Source organism: Ornithorhynchus anatinus, chromosome X1 (assembly GCF_004115215.2).
Source record: "Ornithorhynchus anatinus isolate Pmale09 chromosome X1, mOrnAna1.pri.v4, whole genome shotgun sequence".
NCBI lineage: Eukaryota > Metazoa > Chordata > Mammalia > Monotremata > Ornithorhynchidae > Ornithorhynchus > Ornithorhynchus anatinus.
Window position 1 is genome coordinate 20839355 of NC_041749.1, and position 16764 is coordinate 20856118.

Consider the following 16764-nt stretch of genomic DNA (forward strand, 5'->3'; position numbering starts at 1 on the left):
CCCAAAACCACATCTCCTTCAAGAGACCTTCCCTGACTAGGCCCTTGCTTACTATCCTAATCTCAGCTCTGCCACTTGTCTGCTACGTGACCTTGGATAAGTCACTTAACTTCTCTGTCCTTCAGCTATTACATCTGTAAAATGGGGATTAAGATTGTGAGCTCTTTGTGGGACAGGGACTGTGTCTAACCTGATTAGCTTGTATCCACTTCAGAGCTTAGTACAGTACCTGGCAGATAGCAAGTGCTTAACAAATACCATGATTATTATGATTATTACTCTCCCAATTGCTTAGGACAGTGCTCTTTGCAAAGTAAGGGCTCAATAAATATAATCGATTGATAGACTGATTGATAATCCCCTCCTGCCACGGCAAAGTTAGTTAAGCAAGGGGCTAAAGGGCCTGGTGACTTGGTATGCCTACTCTATTAAAAATAATTTTTAAAAAATCACGAAACTTTATAGAAGGTGCATGGATAAAGGGAAGCACATTCCAACAGAGAAAGCTTGGGAATCAAACTCTCACCCAGGATTACCATTTTTTGATCAGTGACCCTGCTGCTACCCTAAATTGAAAAAGAAAATCAAAGATGACCGAGGGACGGAAGAAAGGAAAAGAGGGAATGGAAATCATGGAGCCCTGCTGAAACTGCATGGCCAGGGAATTTCTTTGACATCCTCAAACTCTAGTCCCAACTGAGACTAGATTACCTGCGACTCACTGTCTCCTCCCTCCTCCAGGTCAGTCTCTGAGACCGAGAGTAGCTTTTAAAATAAAGAAAAGAGGTTCTCAAGAAATATTCTCAGCCATGGCTTTTTCTTTTCACCTCAGTAAATGAACCATAAACACCAAAATATCTGGAAGGGTCTCCATGGTCTCTAGTAGGAGCAATGTTCTCCCTGGCCGCTGCTCCTAATAGTTGTATCTGGAGTGCAGCACGCGGGTTGTGGAAATGGAAAAAGGGAAGGAATCCCATTATTCTGTGCCCCTGTTGCACAGTTCTCTCACTTCCTCCTGCACTGAACCCACCTACAGAGTCCTGACGCTTGAGATCATGATGGCAGCAGGAGTATCCCCTACCCCTATTCTGTTCTAATTTGGAAGTGCACAAACAAACACAGAGGCTACAGTCACATCAATTCTGCTTTTTAAAACCAGCCCTTCTCCTAACTTTCTTATCTCTGCTGGTAACACCACCATCCTTTCTGTCTGAAAAGCCCACACCCTTGGTTGGCGATATCTCTGAGTCCTCCCTTTCTTTCAGCCCTCATCTCCAGCCAACTGCGAAATCTTGTCAAATCTTTCTCCATTACATCTCCCAAATACGCCTCCCTGTCCACTCAAACATCTACCATCTCGGTTCAAACTCTGGTCAAATCGTGGCTCAATTACTGCATCAGCCCTACCGCTGGCCTCCTGGCCTCTAGCATCTGCCCATCTCAGTCCACACTCCACTCTAATGTATGGATCATTTTCTTGCAATGTTGCTCGGCAGACATCCGTCCACTCTTCAAAGATTTCCAACAATTGCCCATCTCCCACTACATCACACAGAAATCCCTTACCATTGGATTCAAGCCTCTCTACCATCTTTCTCCTTCTTATGTATCTGCTTTCATCAACATCATCATCATTATTATATTTGTTAGGTGCTTACTATGGGTCAAGCACTGTTCTAAGCAGTGTGGCACATAAAAATCAATCCATTTGGGCATAGCCCTTGTCCCACATGAGGCTCACAGGTTAAGTAGGAGGGAGTAGGATTTAATCCCCATTTTACAGCTGAGGAAACTGAGGCACAGATAAGTTATTTGGAGAAGTAGCGTGGCCTAATGGAAAGAGCATGGACTTGGGAGTCAGAGGACCTGGGTTCTAATTCTGGTTCTGTCAAGTGCTTAGTATGTGACCTCTGGCAAATCACTTTACTCTTCTGTGCCTCAGTTTTCCTGTTGTCCCACAGAGGTCATGGGATCGAATCCCGGCTCCCCCGCTTGTGAGGTGTGTGACTGTGGGCAAGTCCCTTAACTTCTCTGTGCCTCAGTTACCTCACCTGTAAAATAGGGATTAAGACTGTGAGCCTCATGTGGGACAACCTGATAACCCTGTATCTATCCCAGTGCTTAGAACAGTGCTCTGCACATAGTAAGCGCTTAACAAATACCAACATCATTATTATTATTACTATTACTTAGACTCCACGTGAGGCCAGGGATTGTGTGCAACCTATCTATCCCAGCACTTAGTGTTTGACACATAATGAGCATTTAAATACCATAAAAATTACATGATCAACTATTACAATAGAGCCTACGCTTCTTCTCTCAGTAATGTCATTCTCACAATGGGCCACATTTGTTATAGCAAGGTTTCAACTGTTAACAAAAAAGAGCGATTTGCCCAAGGTCACACAGCAAGCAATCGGTAGAACCAGGATGGGAACCCAGGTCCGTTGATTCCCAGGTCCGTGCTCTTTCCACTAGGCAATACTGCTCTGCGCCCAGTACCCTCGATTCCTCCCAAATTCACCTTTAAACTGTACTTCACTCCGGCCTCCAGTGTAAACCTCCTTCCTGTCACCAATCTGTCAGATCACAGTCATCCCGCCGGCCCCCGGCCCCCATATTTAAAGCCCTCCTAAGAGGCCCATTTCCTCCAGAGGTATTCCTTAATTCACAAGTCCCAACTTATGTGAGCTTAACACCCATTCTTTGCACTTGTATTATCATTAATGTTATATTTATACATTCCACATCTTGGATTCCACGTTTGTATAGTTATGTATATTTGATTTTTTTATTTATAGGATTTTCTGTATGTTCAATTATTGGTTCAGCTATTTCACCCTAAAGGACTTGCACTGCTTTCTGTTTTATCATCATGCTCCTTCTGGCTTTCACTATCCGTTAATCATTTTTGTCTATCTCATTAGATTGTCAGCTCCTTGAGGGCAGAAAATGTGTGCCTTTCTACTTGAACACTCTCCCAAGCACTCAGTCAAAGGTGTAGCACTCTAAGTGTTCTAATACTACCAATGAGTGATTTCAGACATTCAGATTTTCAGGGCACAACACTTTCTCTCTACAACAAAATCCTAAAATGAAAGTAACCCAAATTAATTACCTTCTATTCTTCCTACCTCTGAGCTGTCCCAATACAAGAGATAGCTATCCATGAAAGAGGGCACTTTTTGAGTTGTGCTATTCACCGTTCTGTAGAATTCAATGGATTTAAATGCAAGTTCTACAAGGTCGGGAACACATCCCACAGAGGATATCATCACTCAGCTGACTGTAATTGTCCATAGTTGACTTTTAAAAGCTTGTAGAGAATGTTTAAGAAGTGCTAAGAGTCTAGACTACATTCCATCATTTTGATGATTTCAGTGTCCACCCCAAAATCTAAAAGGGTTTTTTAAGTCTTCTAAGGATGGCTCTCCTTTAGAGGAAGAAAATACACACCATTGAGATGGCTTAAACCCAGCCCCTTCGATTTAGCAAAAGGTAGAACAATCATTGACTGATGACACGCATAATTACAGAAACAAGGGAAACTGCAAAACCTTGTAGAGAATTTTCATGAAAATTCCTGAGGTCTATAAACTGCCCCCAGCCTTTGCATCAGGAGCCTAAAGTTGTACAGAATTGAGGATTTTTCAATTGTAAAAATTGAGAATTTTACAATTCTATCAAAATTCATTTGCCGAAGGCTTCGATTTCTTTGAGGTTGTGAGCCAACCCATGCTCATTTGCTGAATTGTTTCAATTGCTGAAACCATCCCATGACCTCTTTGGACTGTCCAGGGTGGCCCTGAAGAGCTGCTTTCAGTGGCCATAGTGTTGGCACCACTTTCTTCTCGCTCTCGCCTCTTTATTCCTCAACAGCTCCATTGAGCTTACTAACAAGCCAACAAAAATTTGGATGAAGTGTCAGAAGCAGCTTGGCCTAGGGACCTAGTGGATAAAGCACGGGCTTGAGAGTCAGAGGGACCTGGGTTCTAATCCTGGCTCCGCCACCTGTCTGCTGCATAACCCTGGGCAAGTCTCTTAATTTCTCTGTGCTTCAGTTACCTTATCCGTAAAATGGGAATTGAGAATGAGCCCCCATGTGGGACATGGATGTTGTCCAACCTGATTAGCTTATCTCTACCCCAGGGTTTAGTAAAAGTCTTGTTTTATGCCGTCAAGTCGTTTTCGACCCATAACGACACCTACATAACGACACATCTCTCCCAGAATGTCCCATTCTGCATCTGCAATCATTTTGGTAGTGTATCCATAGAGTTTTCTTGGTAAAAATATGGAAGTGATTTACCAATGCCTCCTGTGCAGTAAACTTGAGTCGCTGCCCTAGATTCTCTCCTGTGCCACTGCTGCCCAGCACAGGTGAATTTTGACCTGTAGCAGATTGCCTTCCACTCGCTAAGCCACACTGCCCAAGCTAGGAATGGAACGGATATGCCTCTGCTTGACTCTCCCTCCCATAGTCGAGACTGGTAGAGTCCTGGAAACTCTCTAGGTGCGATCCTGAGAGGAGATTAGTACAGTACCTGGCACATACTAAATGCTCAACAAATACCATTAAAAAAAAAAAAAGATCCCAGTCAGAACGGTCAGTCACTCGATCGATCAGTGGAATTTGCTGAGCATTTACCATGTGCTGAGCTTGTACTAAGTGCTTGGAAAAGTAATAATAGCAATGATAATTATGATATTCGTTAAGCGCTTACTATGTGCCAGGCACTGTTCAAAGTGCTGGGGTAGATACAAGGTAGTCAGGTTGTCCCATGTGGGGCTCACAGTCTTAGTCCCCATTTTACAGATGAGGGAACTGAAGCCCAGAGAAGCGAAATGACTTGCCCAAGGCCATAGAGCAGACGAATGGCGGAGCTGGGATTCGAACCCATGACCTTCTGACTCCCAGGCCCGTGCCCTATCCATTACACCATGCTGCTTCGTAATAATGATGGTACTGTTAAGTGCCAAGCACTGTTCGAAGCACTGGGGTAGATACAGGGTCATCAGGTTGTCCCACGTGGGGCTCACCGTCTTCATCCCCATTTTACAGATAAGGTAACTGAGGCACAGAGAAGTTAAGTGACTTGCCCAAAATCACACAGCTACGAGGGCGGAGGCGGGATTAGAACCCACGACCTCTGACTCCCAAGCCCGTGCTCTCTCCACTAAGCCACGCTGCTTCTAAGTACACTACGATACTGTACTCGATCCCTGCCCACAGGGAACTTACAGTCCAAAGTCTATCCCTGAGGAGATTTTGAGCGGAGGGCTCACGCTCACCTTAATACTTAATGCTTAATACAGTGCTTTGCACACAGTGCTCTGATCGATTGACCCTGGTAGCTGGAGCTCCATCCAGGCAGAGGAGAAAGGCTGTCTCTGCTGATAACAGATCTAAGTCAGCGGTGAGGGAGGAGGCAGTCACCCTGGCAGCCAGTCAGACAGGAAGGAAACTAGGACAGCCAACAGTTTCAACAAATACACAACGTCACAGCACAGACTGAACAACCACTCTGGCTTAAGCAGAGAAAATCCAAGTGTCACTGAGGCAGGACCCACTGGGCAACTGGTCCGTGCTCATAGATTTCCCGAGACCCAAAGGGGAACTGATATCATTCATTCAATAGTATTCATTGAGCGCTTACTATGTGCAGAGCACTGTACTAAGTGCTTGGCATGTACAATTTGGGAACACATAGAGACAATCCCTGCCCATTGACGGACTCACAGTCTAAACGAGGGAGACAGACTGACAAAGAACAAGACAACTTAATCACGATAAATAGAATCAAGGGGATGGACACCTCATTAGAGAAGCAGCGTGGCTCAGTGGAAAGAGCCCGGGCTTGGGAGTCCGAGGTCATGGGTTCGAATCCCGGCTCGGCCACCTGTCAGCTTTGTGACTGTGGGCAAGTCACTTCACTTCTCTGTGCCTCAGTTACCTCATCTGTAAAATAGGGATTGACTGTGAGCCTCACATGGGACAACCTGATTACCCTATATCTACTCCAGCGCTTAGAACAGTGTTCGGCACGTAGCGCTTAACAAATACCAACATTGCTATTTTTAACAAAATAAATAGGGTAATAATCAGACCTGCGTAGGAAACGACAGCCTTCTAGGGGCTTTCGGTAATAAATGGTAAATAAAAGACTAGATTTCTTGGATTAGCTCAGCGCATAGGTTGGTCTGGCCCAGACTGTGCTCTAGAAAGGTCACCAAACTTGCTATCCCATCCCTCTAGCCATCCCCCGCTGGGCTCTCCCTCCATAGACAAGCTCACAGGCACCCTCGTAGAGAGTTTGCTCTCAGAAACTAGGAGGGCAAGGACCACGTCATCTTTGTCACCCTGAAAGGATCTGAGTCTACAGGGAGGGAAAATCCTGGAAATATTAGGTCCAGCAATCCAGTAACTCACCTCTGGGACCTTTTCTACCTATGACACTAAAGTGAATTTAATCACTCATCACTCCTGGCTCTTTGGAGCAATTTGTGGTTGAGAGTGCTGAGTTTATGGTATTTGTTAACTTAATCCCTATCTGATCTTCCTTTAAAGGGACCCAGACTCAGAGCAAGTCTGCAGTGAAAGGAATGTGTCTACCAACTCTATTACATTGTAATCTCCCAAGCGCTTAGTATGGCGCTCTACATGTAGTACGCGCTCAAATATGATTGACTGAAAAGAGTAGATGCAACATTTCTAGTGACTAGAGCACGGACCTGCTAATCAGAAGGAGCTGAGTTCTAATTGCGGCTCTGCCACCTGCTTGCTGTGTGACCTTGGGGAAGTCACTTAACTTCTCGGTGTCTCAGTTACCTCATCTGTAAAATGGGGATTAAGACTACGAGCCCCATGGAGTACATGGCCTGTGTCCAACCTGATTAGCTTGAATCTATCCTACTGGTTGGAACAGCGCCTGGTACATAGTAAGCACTTAACTAAACCCTAGGCAAAAACAAAAAAAAGAAGAATCAGAAGAACCTTGAACATACCAGCTAAGGGATGAGTTTCTCTTCCCAATGGAACCAGGGAGTCTTGCTGCCCTGACCTGGAAGAGATGCTTGAGTTTCGCTCATTCCCAACGAACTGTCCGTCTTAGAAGAAAACGGTTTGAGCTGGACCTCAAGCCAAAGGGTCCCAGAAGCCCTCCCCACCTACAGGACTTTGAACATCCCTGCCTGGGCACTGTTGGAGTAGGAAACTGCTTCTTGAGCCACAGTATTCTGCAATTCCTATGCTATTTAATATTGCCCCATCTTTTTATGCTGTTTAAGTTGTTTTTCAATGTTTATTGTTTCACCTTTTCTTTTGCGCCCATTTTCAATCTTCCCCTTATTTGTCATAATAGTAATAATAATAACTGTGGTATTATAGAAGCAGCATGGCTTAGTAGATAGAGCTTGGGGCTGAGAATCAGAAGGACCTGGGTTCTAATCCTACCTCTGCCACCTGTCTGCTGTGTGACCTCACACAAGTCACTTAACCTCTCTGGGCCTCAGGTACCTCATCTGTAAAATGGGGATTAAGACTGTGAACCCCATGTGAGACAGGGACCATGTCCAACCTGATTAACTTGTATCTACCCCAGTGTTTGGAACAGTGCTTGGCACAAAGTAAGCACTTAACAAGTACCACCATTATTATTATTTATTAAGCACCTGTGTGCCAAGGACTGTATTAAGCACTGGAATAGATATTAATCAGGTTGGACTCAGTCCCTGCCCCACACACAGACTCAAAGTCTAAGTAGAAGCGATAAAGGTATTGACTCCCATTTTAAAGGTGGGGAAACTGAGTCACAGAGAAGTGAAGTGACTTGCCCAAGGTCACCCAGCAGCAGGTGTTGGAGCTAAAATTAAAATCCAGATCCTCTGACTTGCTGGCCCGCACCCTCAACTATGCCAAGCGGCTTGATCATTGAACCTCTTGGGGGTCAGGGACCATTCCAGTTATCATCTGCATACTCCTTCCCAGTGCTTAGTAATCAATGGTACTTACTGCATTCTGTGTGCAGGGCACTTTACTAAGCACTTGGGAGAGCACAACACAACAATATAACAGACCCATTCCCTGCCCACAACTAGCTCACTCAGTGCTTCATTCCCAGTAGTCATGCAATAAATACTACTACTACTGATAGTAATGATAATTGTGGTATTCGTTAAGCACTTACTATGTGCCAGGCACTATACTAAGTGTTGGGGTGAGTACAAGCCACAAGGGGCTCACAGTCTTAATCCGCATTTTACAGATGAGGCAACTGAGGGACAGAGAAGTGAAGTGACTTACCCGTTTACTTGCTTTGATGTCCGTCTTCCCCCTTCTAGACTGTGAGCCCACGGTGGGCAGGGAATGTCTCTATTTCTTGCTGACTTGTACTTCCCAAGAGTTTAGTACAGTGCTCTGCATACCGTGGGTGTTCAATAAGTATGATTGCATGAATGAATGAAGATCGCACAGGAGACAAGTGACGGAGGTGGATCCTTCAGACTCCCAGACCCGTGCTCTATCACTATGCCATGCTCTCCTCTTTTTATTACCACTACAAATTTTCAGATTAGTAGCACCTCCAGAGTGGGACCGACAATCCCTCCAAGTCAGTGCCCCCTTAGAGTTAACAATGTCCAGCAAACACCAATTTCATCCATCTCTAAAATCAGTTTTAACAGATATGAGGGGCAAGGCCCAGAAGCCTCTCCCTCTAGAATGAGGAATTCAGCAAGGAACAGGGGATTGTGGAGCGGCCCACCCACAAGCAACCAGGCCCAGCCCCTCCCTCTGACAGTCAGAGAACCCTCCTGAGCTGACCGGAGTCTGAAGTGACTTGGAGGGAGCTGAAGGGGCTCCGAATTAGCAGAGCCCAGAGTATCCAAAGCTGAAGACAGAAACAGAGAGAGAGAAGCAGAGAGTAGGATCAGGGAAAGAATAAGCTGAGCACAGACTGAGTGGCGTACAAAATATTCAGCAAGGAAAGGAGCATAAGAGAAGGTCAAGGAGAGGAAAGGGGAACAGAGAAGAGGAAAGAAGAAGAAAGGGAAAGGAACTGAGGGAGAAGAGTAGAGGAACAAAGAGGGAGAGAGGGAAAGTTGAAGAGGAAGAGAATTAGGGAGCAGAACAGATGAGTAAGGGAGGGAATACAGATAGGCAGGTTCAAGGGGAAGATGAAAGGAAAACGAAGAAAAGTACAAGGAAAGAAGAAGCTGCAAGACTCTAAGTCTTACTCAGGGAAATGAGCCATTTTATAGCAGGAGCCCAGAGGCCCAAGCGATAACTCAACATCCTGAAAACAAGTCCTACGGGGATATCTCCTGACTCTCGTCAAAAAGGAGAACTGCTGTAGCACATTCTCAGCCCCCAACGCGGACCTGGTTACAGTACGGGGTCTCACTGTTGTGCATCTGCATGAGAATGATGCAAAAGCGAAAGTGCTGATCAGGACCAGGGATTCTCCCACCTCTCTAGTCCCAGACTGAGGAGGATGTACCCTGGGGTCTCCGCTTCCATGGCCAACAATCCTCACAGTCCTCTAACCGATTCGGCCCGGCCCTGGGTCACTTGAGTGGTAGGCTACTAGGAGAGGGGAGAGCAGAGTGCGTGGCTGGCCCGGGCTGGCCTCAAACCCTGGGGACCACGTGCTGGCTGATGGGTGGAGTAGGAACAGGGATAGGAGGAGGAGGAGATGGGAAGGGGAGGAGAGGGAAGAGGTGGAAAGAGGAGGAGAAGGAAGAGGTGGAAAGAGGAGGAGAGGGAAGAGGTGGAAAGAGGAGGAGAGGGAAGAGGTGGAAGAGGAGGAGAGGGAGGTGGAAAGAGGAGGAGAGGGAAGAGGTGGAAAGGGGAGGAGAGGGAAGAGGTGGAAAGGGGAGGAGAGGGAGGAGGTGGGAAAGGGGAGGAGAGGGAGGGAGGAGATGGGAAGAGGAGAATAGGGAGGAGGAGAAGGAGGAGATGGGAAGAGAAGGAGAGGGAGGAGAAGGAGAAGATGGGAAGAGGAGGAGGAGATGGGAAGAGGAGGAGAGGGAGGAGGAGAAGGAGGAGATGAGAAGAGGAGGAGAGGGAGGAGGAGAAGGAGGAGATGGGAAGAGGAGGAGAGGGAGGAGAAGAAGGAGGAGATGGGAAGAGGAGGAGAGGGAGGAGGAAAAGAAGGAGATGGGAAGAGGAGGAGTGGGAGGAGGAGGAGGAGATGGGAAGAGGAGGAGAGGGAGGAGGTGGAAGAGGAGGAGACGAGGGAGAGGCAGGAGGGCAAGGAGAGGGATGAGAAGGGGGTTAGAGGGGCGATGGAAAGCGGCAGCGGAGGGAGCAGCCCGATCTTTCCAAAATGCAGAAGTGGAAGGCGGAGGGGCCGGGGCCAGGGCCGAGTCCTCCCGAGCCGTCGGGGAGCCGGGGCCGGCAGGACCGCCCCTCTCCTTCGCGCCCTGTGCGGGGGCTAGGAGCCGGCTCGGGACGGGACGGGACGGGCAGAGCTGGGCAGAGCTGGGTAAAACCGGGTAGAGCTGGACAGAGCTGGACAGAGCTGAGCAGAGCTGGGCAGAACTTGGCAGGGGGGCTCCCCGCCCGCCTCCCGCCCCTCCGCCGTCGGGCACCTACCCACGCCGTGCCGCTCCTTGTCAGTCCGGCGCCAGGGGGCCATGGCCGGGCAGGGCCGGGCGGCACCGGGCGGCACCGGGCAGCACCTTGCTCCGCGCGTGGGGCCGAGGCCGGGCCGGGCCGGGCCGGGGGGGAGATGTGCGCTCTGCAAGGCCCCACTTCCTTCCTCTTTTCGAAACCCGCCAGGGCCCGCCCTCTCCGCCCTCCCTGGGCCCGACAGCAGCCCCTCCGCCCCTGCCCGGACACCTCTCTTCGCGCCTGGTCCCGGGCCTCGCCCCACCACTTTCCACCTTCGCCCTCTGCTCATCAAATCCCCGCTCAGCCGAAGCCTTCTTCCCCCCCGCACCCATTCTGCTTTTCTCCCGGACACCCACAACCTCCCACCAAAGGACGGGGTCCCCCTACAAAAACTCAGGGCCGGGCTGGCATAGCCAGGGCTGGAGGATGACAAATCAGCTCCTCTCCCGACACGCTCCCCACCCCCGTTTTTAAGACAGAAAAACACACGTCCCCCCTTTTTTAAAAAAACAGAAAAAGGAAAAACTTAAGATTGGAAATTAAAAAAAACAAACCGATGAAGCAATATTAAAAGAAGCAACTATGGAGAAACACTCATTTCAGCTTATTTAGAAGGAACTTCCCCTTTTAGGTCTTTGGCAGGCAGAGCAGGGTCGCTTTGGGGCTATTCGAAGCCGACCGGTTTTGCTGCCTTTCCGTATGGGGAGCGCGGTTCTCTAAACCGGCGGCAGAGAGAAGAAAGTCGTTTCCACTTGATGAACGCGACTTATTGAAAACACTGGGAGAAATCGTGCGGGTAAAAAAGTGGCTCAATCAGCGGGGGAAACCTTTCCAGTTTTAGAAGTTATTATATTCCCCACCCTCCCCCCCCCCGACCCCCAGTTATTTTCTGATGCGGCTAGAAAAGGTTGAATTGGAAACCCCCTACCTTGACTTCTCCAAGAAAAAATCCACATTCTGGGCTTTGCAATTTTCTGTTAGGTTTAGAAATGTCGTTGGAAGAACATTTAGAATAGACCTTCGGATTGTTCAGCATTTGTACGATAAATTTAATCTTTCATCTTTAATTTCACAGGAACTCTACAATACTCTACATTTTCCGCGAAGCTAATGAGGCGAGAGTTTGGTAATAATAATGATGATGGTATTTGTTAAGCGCTTGCTATGTGCCTAACACTGTTCTAAACGCTGGGGAGGAGTGGGGGAGAGAGAATACAAGTTAATCGGCTTGTCCCACGTGGGGCTCAGTCTTAATCCCCATTTTACAGATGAGGTAACTGAGGCACGGAGAAGTTAAGTGACTTGCCCGGAGTCACACAGCTGACAGGTGGCAGAGCCGGGATTAGAATTCATGACCTGAGACTCCCAAGCCCGTGCTCTTTCCCCTGAGCCCCGCTGCTTCCCTTTATATAGTAGTAAAAGTAGTAATAGCGATTGTATTCAGGATATTACTATATTATATGAATCGGCAGAAAGTGCATTATTCTAGATAAAACTTTTAGGTGATTAGAGCATTGCATCTGCTTATTCAATTAATTTGCATATTAAATATTTAGGGCATACTTGCCTAACTTTTCATTTGCCTAACTTTCCTTAAAATACCAGATGTCAAAATATTCAGCCATGCAACTCCCTCTTATACATGCACAACTATCAGAAAGTATAAGAGTTTTTCTATGGGAGCATTAATTCATCTATATCTCCCATCCGATAATTTAACGCTTGAATAAACACTCATCTTGGGATCCATTCAAACACATATTAGCATCCTTTATGAGAATTTTGTCTCTCCTGCCACTTCATCTCTATTACATCTTTTGATGACCTGAAATTGGAGGGTTATAAAAGACATCTGAAAGTTTTATTTTTCTAACAAGTGAATAGGCTTCAATAAAATGCCATCAACTTTTTCACAGTTGGCTCATGTGCTGTAAACTCGTTGTGGACAGGTAATATGTCTACCAGCTGTGTTGTACTGTACCTCTCCCAAAGCGTTTAGCACAGTCTTCTGCACACAGTAAGTGCTCAGTAAATACCATTGATTGCTTGATGTGCTGGCAAAACACATTTCCAGAAGGATGGAGAGGAAAATGAGGTGACCCCTGGAACACAGGCAAGGCACCCTTTGGTGCAAATATTCGGATTGATGGGAAACAGGTGGAAGCGAGGGTTTGGGTGGGAAGATGAGGATTAATTTGAGGTGTCAGTGGGCTCTAAGTAGAGATGTCCTGAAGGCAGTAGGAAATGAATCAAGGGAAAGCATTATCAGGCCTCTCTTTTCCATCCAGTCACATTGTAGCTTTTAACTATGGGTGACCTACAGGGTCATCCTGGATCTCCTACTCTATCTTCAACCCCGGAGGTCTCATCGCTCACGTGGCCTCAACTACCACCTCTATGCAGACAACTTTCAAATCTACCTCTCCAGTTCCAGCCTCTCAGACCTACCTTCCCTTCTAAACCTACGCCTCCTTGTAATTTCTCCATCTCTGTCGATTGCAGCACCTCCCTTGCTCCAGAACCCCACCACCTTATCCCACCACCAGTGCCTTTCAGCCCTTAAAAGCGATCTTGTCAGTCCTTCCAACACCTGCCGAGAAAAGTCCCGGCCCGCTCTGCGCCCTCTCAGCCCTTAGAAGCGATCTTGTCAGTTCTTCCAACACCTGCCGAGAAAAGTCCCGGCCCACTCTGGGCGCGCCAGGCTGGGGATAAAAGTTATACCCATGAACTCTCAAACTCTTCTATCCTTGCAGAGAAAAGCAGTTAACTTTTTTAACCTTCCCTTCCATCACCAAGGATCCCTGTTTCCGTATGCTTTAAGACTCCATCGCCACCACGGACTTTGAGCCTGTTTTGTCTGTTTGTGTCGTTTTAATGTTTCATTACTCCTGATGTGTCTGTCTCCAATCCCTTCTCCCCACTTTCACTGTGAGACTGTAAGCTCACTGTGGGCAGGGAATGTCTCTGTTTATTATATTGTACACTTCCAAAGGCTTATTACAGTGCTGAGCACATAGTAAGTGCTCACTAAATACGAATGAATTGTGAGGCCCATGAGGAACTGGGATCACGTCTAATTCTCACCTATGCATTTTCTCCCAGTGCTTAATACAGTGCTCTGTACACAGGTGCTTAATAAATACTACTTATGCCACTAGGCCACAGAGAGCATGGATCTGGGAGTTCTGATGGATCTGGACTCTAATCCCCGCTCTTGCCGCTTGCCTGCTGTGACCCTGGACGTCACTTCTCTGTGCCTCAGTCTCTTCTTCTGTAAAATGGGAATTCAATACCTGTTCTTCCTCTTCCTTAGGAGGATATATTCAACAATTATTATTTTTCACACAAACTATCACCTGGTCCAAACTTTTGTCTAAAGAGTTCCTGGAGAAGCAGCATGATCTACTCGAAAGAGTGTGGGCCTGAGAGTCAAGGAACCTGGATTCTAATCCTAGTTCTGCTCTTGGCTGCTCACGTGATCTTGGGCTAACCACTTACCTTCTCAGTGCCTTTTCCCACCTATAAAATAAGGGCCAAATCTCTCCCCCTTAGACAATGAGCCCCAAGTGGGTCAGGGACTGTGTCTGACTTGATGATCTTCTATCATCACCAATGCTTAGTGCAGTGTCTGGCATAGTAAACATTTAAATGTCATTATTGTTATTTTTCAGAGACTATAACAGTTTCCTAGCTCGTTTCCCTGCTTCCATCTATTACTAACTACTATTGCACTGAACATCTTTAAGCAGCACTCAGTATACATCTCTCCACTCTCTAAAAACTTCCAGTGGCTCATTTCCCTTTGCATCAAGGAAAATTCCTCAAGACAAGCTTCAAGGTTCTCCAACTCTCCATATTACAATCTGACCTCTATTCACCCGTTACTCGCCGGCTCAGTCATTTCTACCAAGAAAGCCTGAGTGCACCTGGCTCCAATTCTTCTGCCTCTGTCCCCGCACTTCCAATTCCAAGGAACCTGAAAGATCAAAGCTCTCCTAAAATCCCACCTCTTCCAACAAGTCTGCAGCAAGGCCTAGTGGAAGGAGCCCAGACCTGGGAGTCAAAGGAGCTGGGTTCTAATCGCAGCTCCATCACTTACCTATGTGGCCTTGGGCAAGTTACTTCCCTTATCTTTGCCACAGTTCCCTCATCCGCTACATGGTGATTTAATACCTGTTCTCACTCCTACTTAGACTGGGAGCCCCATATGGATCAGATGACCTCATATCTACCACAGCACTTTGTACAGTGCTCAGCATATAGTAAGCACTTAACAGAAAACCACAATCATCTGCCCCAGTTAATTCCCAACAACCAAGACACATTTGCCCCTCGCCTCTAGCACTTCTACGCTCCCTCGGTCTTTGTAGATGTTCAATTGTACTATCAACAATTTTACTCTATTTGCAAATATTATTTCCATATTTGTTCATTCATTCAATCTGTCTTCCACCATTACAGCATCAGCTCCTCATGGACAGGAAATGTGCCTTGTACTGCTGTTGGACTTTCCAGCATGCTTAATACAGTGCACTGTACTGAGCAGATGCTCAACAAAAACCATTCTACTGCTCATACGTGACTGAAAAATGGAGACTCTGAAAAAGTTAAATGGCTCACTCTTCCTAGGCTCTGCAGGCAAAAAAAACCAAAACAGAAATATGAGTAATTAAGGGAAACACTCCCCATTCAGGATCACTCCTGGAGAGTGTCCAGTACCCTACCAGTCATGGCTACGGGAGGGAGAGTCAAGCAGAAGCATACCCATTCTGTTCCTAGCTTGGGCAGCAACTAGCAAATGGAAAGCTATCTGCTATGAGTCAAAGCTCACCTGTGCTGGGCAGCAGCGGCATGGGAGAGTGTCGAGGGCGGAGACTCAAGTTTACTGCTGGGAAGAAGGCAAGAGTAACCTACTTCTGTATTTTTACAAAGAAAACTCTGTGGATACACTACCAGAATGACTGCAGGTGGAGATGGAGCGTTCTAGGAGAGCTATGTCTGTGGAGTCGCTGTGGGTCGCAAACAACTCGACAGCATAAGATAAAGGTAAGCAATACCTACACAGCCAAATGAAGAGATCTTCCTAACAATGATATAAAACAAAAAGTCCTCGGAAAGACAATCATTCCCAGTTTAGGGTGCTTTTTTCATCTTCCAAAACTCATCTGTTTTGGAATACTGCACAAGCTGTGACTAGCACATCCACCACCATTCTTTATGTGGACGACAGAAGACTTAATTCAGCAACTGTTTACAAATTTATACTCTGGAAAAGATTACGAGGAGCAAAAGTCAACATCAGCACACTAAACTAACAGTGGTTCATGATTCAGAGGGAAAGGTTAGCTACTTACCTTAAGCAGTGTCTAGCTATTAAATTGGGATTAAAGTAGTAAAATAGGATAAAGTGCCCTTATCCCAATTTTCACTAAAAATGACAGTAATAGCTGTATATGGAAATACAGAAAATAAAAAGTTAAAAGAAATTGAATGTCTGTGGGGTAGGTATTGATTTTAAGAAGTAATTCATTTTATTGGTTTCACAGACCAATAAGATACCTTCCAAACTGGCTTCTCAGACAAGCGGTTTACTTGAGGATGAAAGCTCACACAACATATGAACCCACTGGCCCCAAGAGAGAATCCTACACTCAAGCAAGGTGGGCAGGAATGGGACCAGTTTCCCCATTACGTTTCTGAACCTGAACCCAATGCTGTTATTTTCACCAAGGGAAATAGATGAGATACTCTTGAGGGAACCCCTGACATAACAGAAACATCCTCTCCAACAAATGATGGTTTAGGGATGGGAACTGGCTCACAGCTTTGATGTGCTTGTTACAGAAATCTTAAGTCGGAGATTGCAAACAATTTCATGATGGAGAAAACTGTACCTATTTCATTTTCAATAACCAGAAAATAATGATTTCGCACTGTAAACAAAAATCGAATGTTTGGTTCAATGAAAAACTAGTCAAGTCTTTTTTGTGTGAATTGTGCACTTGTCCTTGTCCTTTATGCTGCTGTCTTTACGTTTGCCGCTCTCTTAATGTTTTATTTTTTCCAATGGGTCTGCTTCCGGTCCATTCCCCCAGCTATATTCAGAAACTGCAAGTCCCTTGAAGGACAGGGTCAGTATCTAATTTCCA

General features: G+C 46.5%; 1 protein-coding gene and 1 non-coding gene across 3 annotated transcripts in view; both read right to left on the minus strand.

Annotated features, from left to right (window-relative positions):
• The window catches only part of DOCK2 (dedicator of cytokinesis 2), a 359556-nt gene extending 348881 nt beyond the window's left edge, over window positions 1-10675 (minus strand). For both annotated transcript variants that reach the window (XM_007673344.3, XM_039910387.1), the window contains exon 1: window positions 10598-10675. In XM_007673344.3, coding sequence (XP_007671534.1) covers window positions 10598-10640 — 43 coding nt within the window. In that variant the 5' untranslated portion in view covers window positions 10641-10675. The remainder of the gene's footprint in view (window positions 1-10597) is intronic.
• On the minus strand, window positions 4394-4534 carry LOC114807144. Its single transcript, XR_003755197.1, has one exon. It is a non-coding gene; the product is annotated as a small nucleolar RNA SNORA7 (small nucleolar RNA).
• Window positions 10676-16764: the final 6089 nt, after the last annotated feature.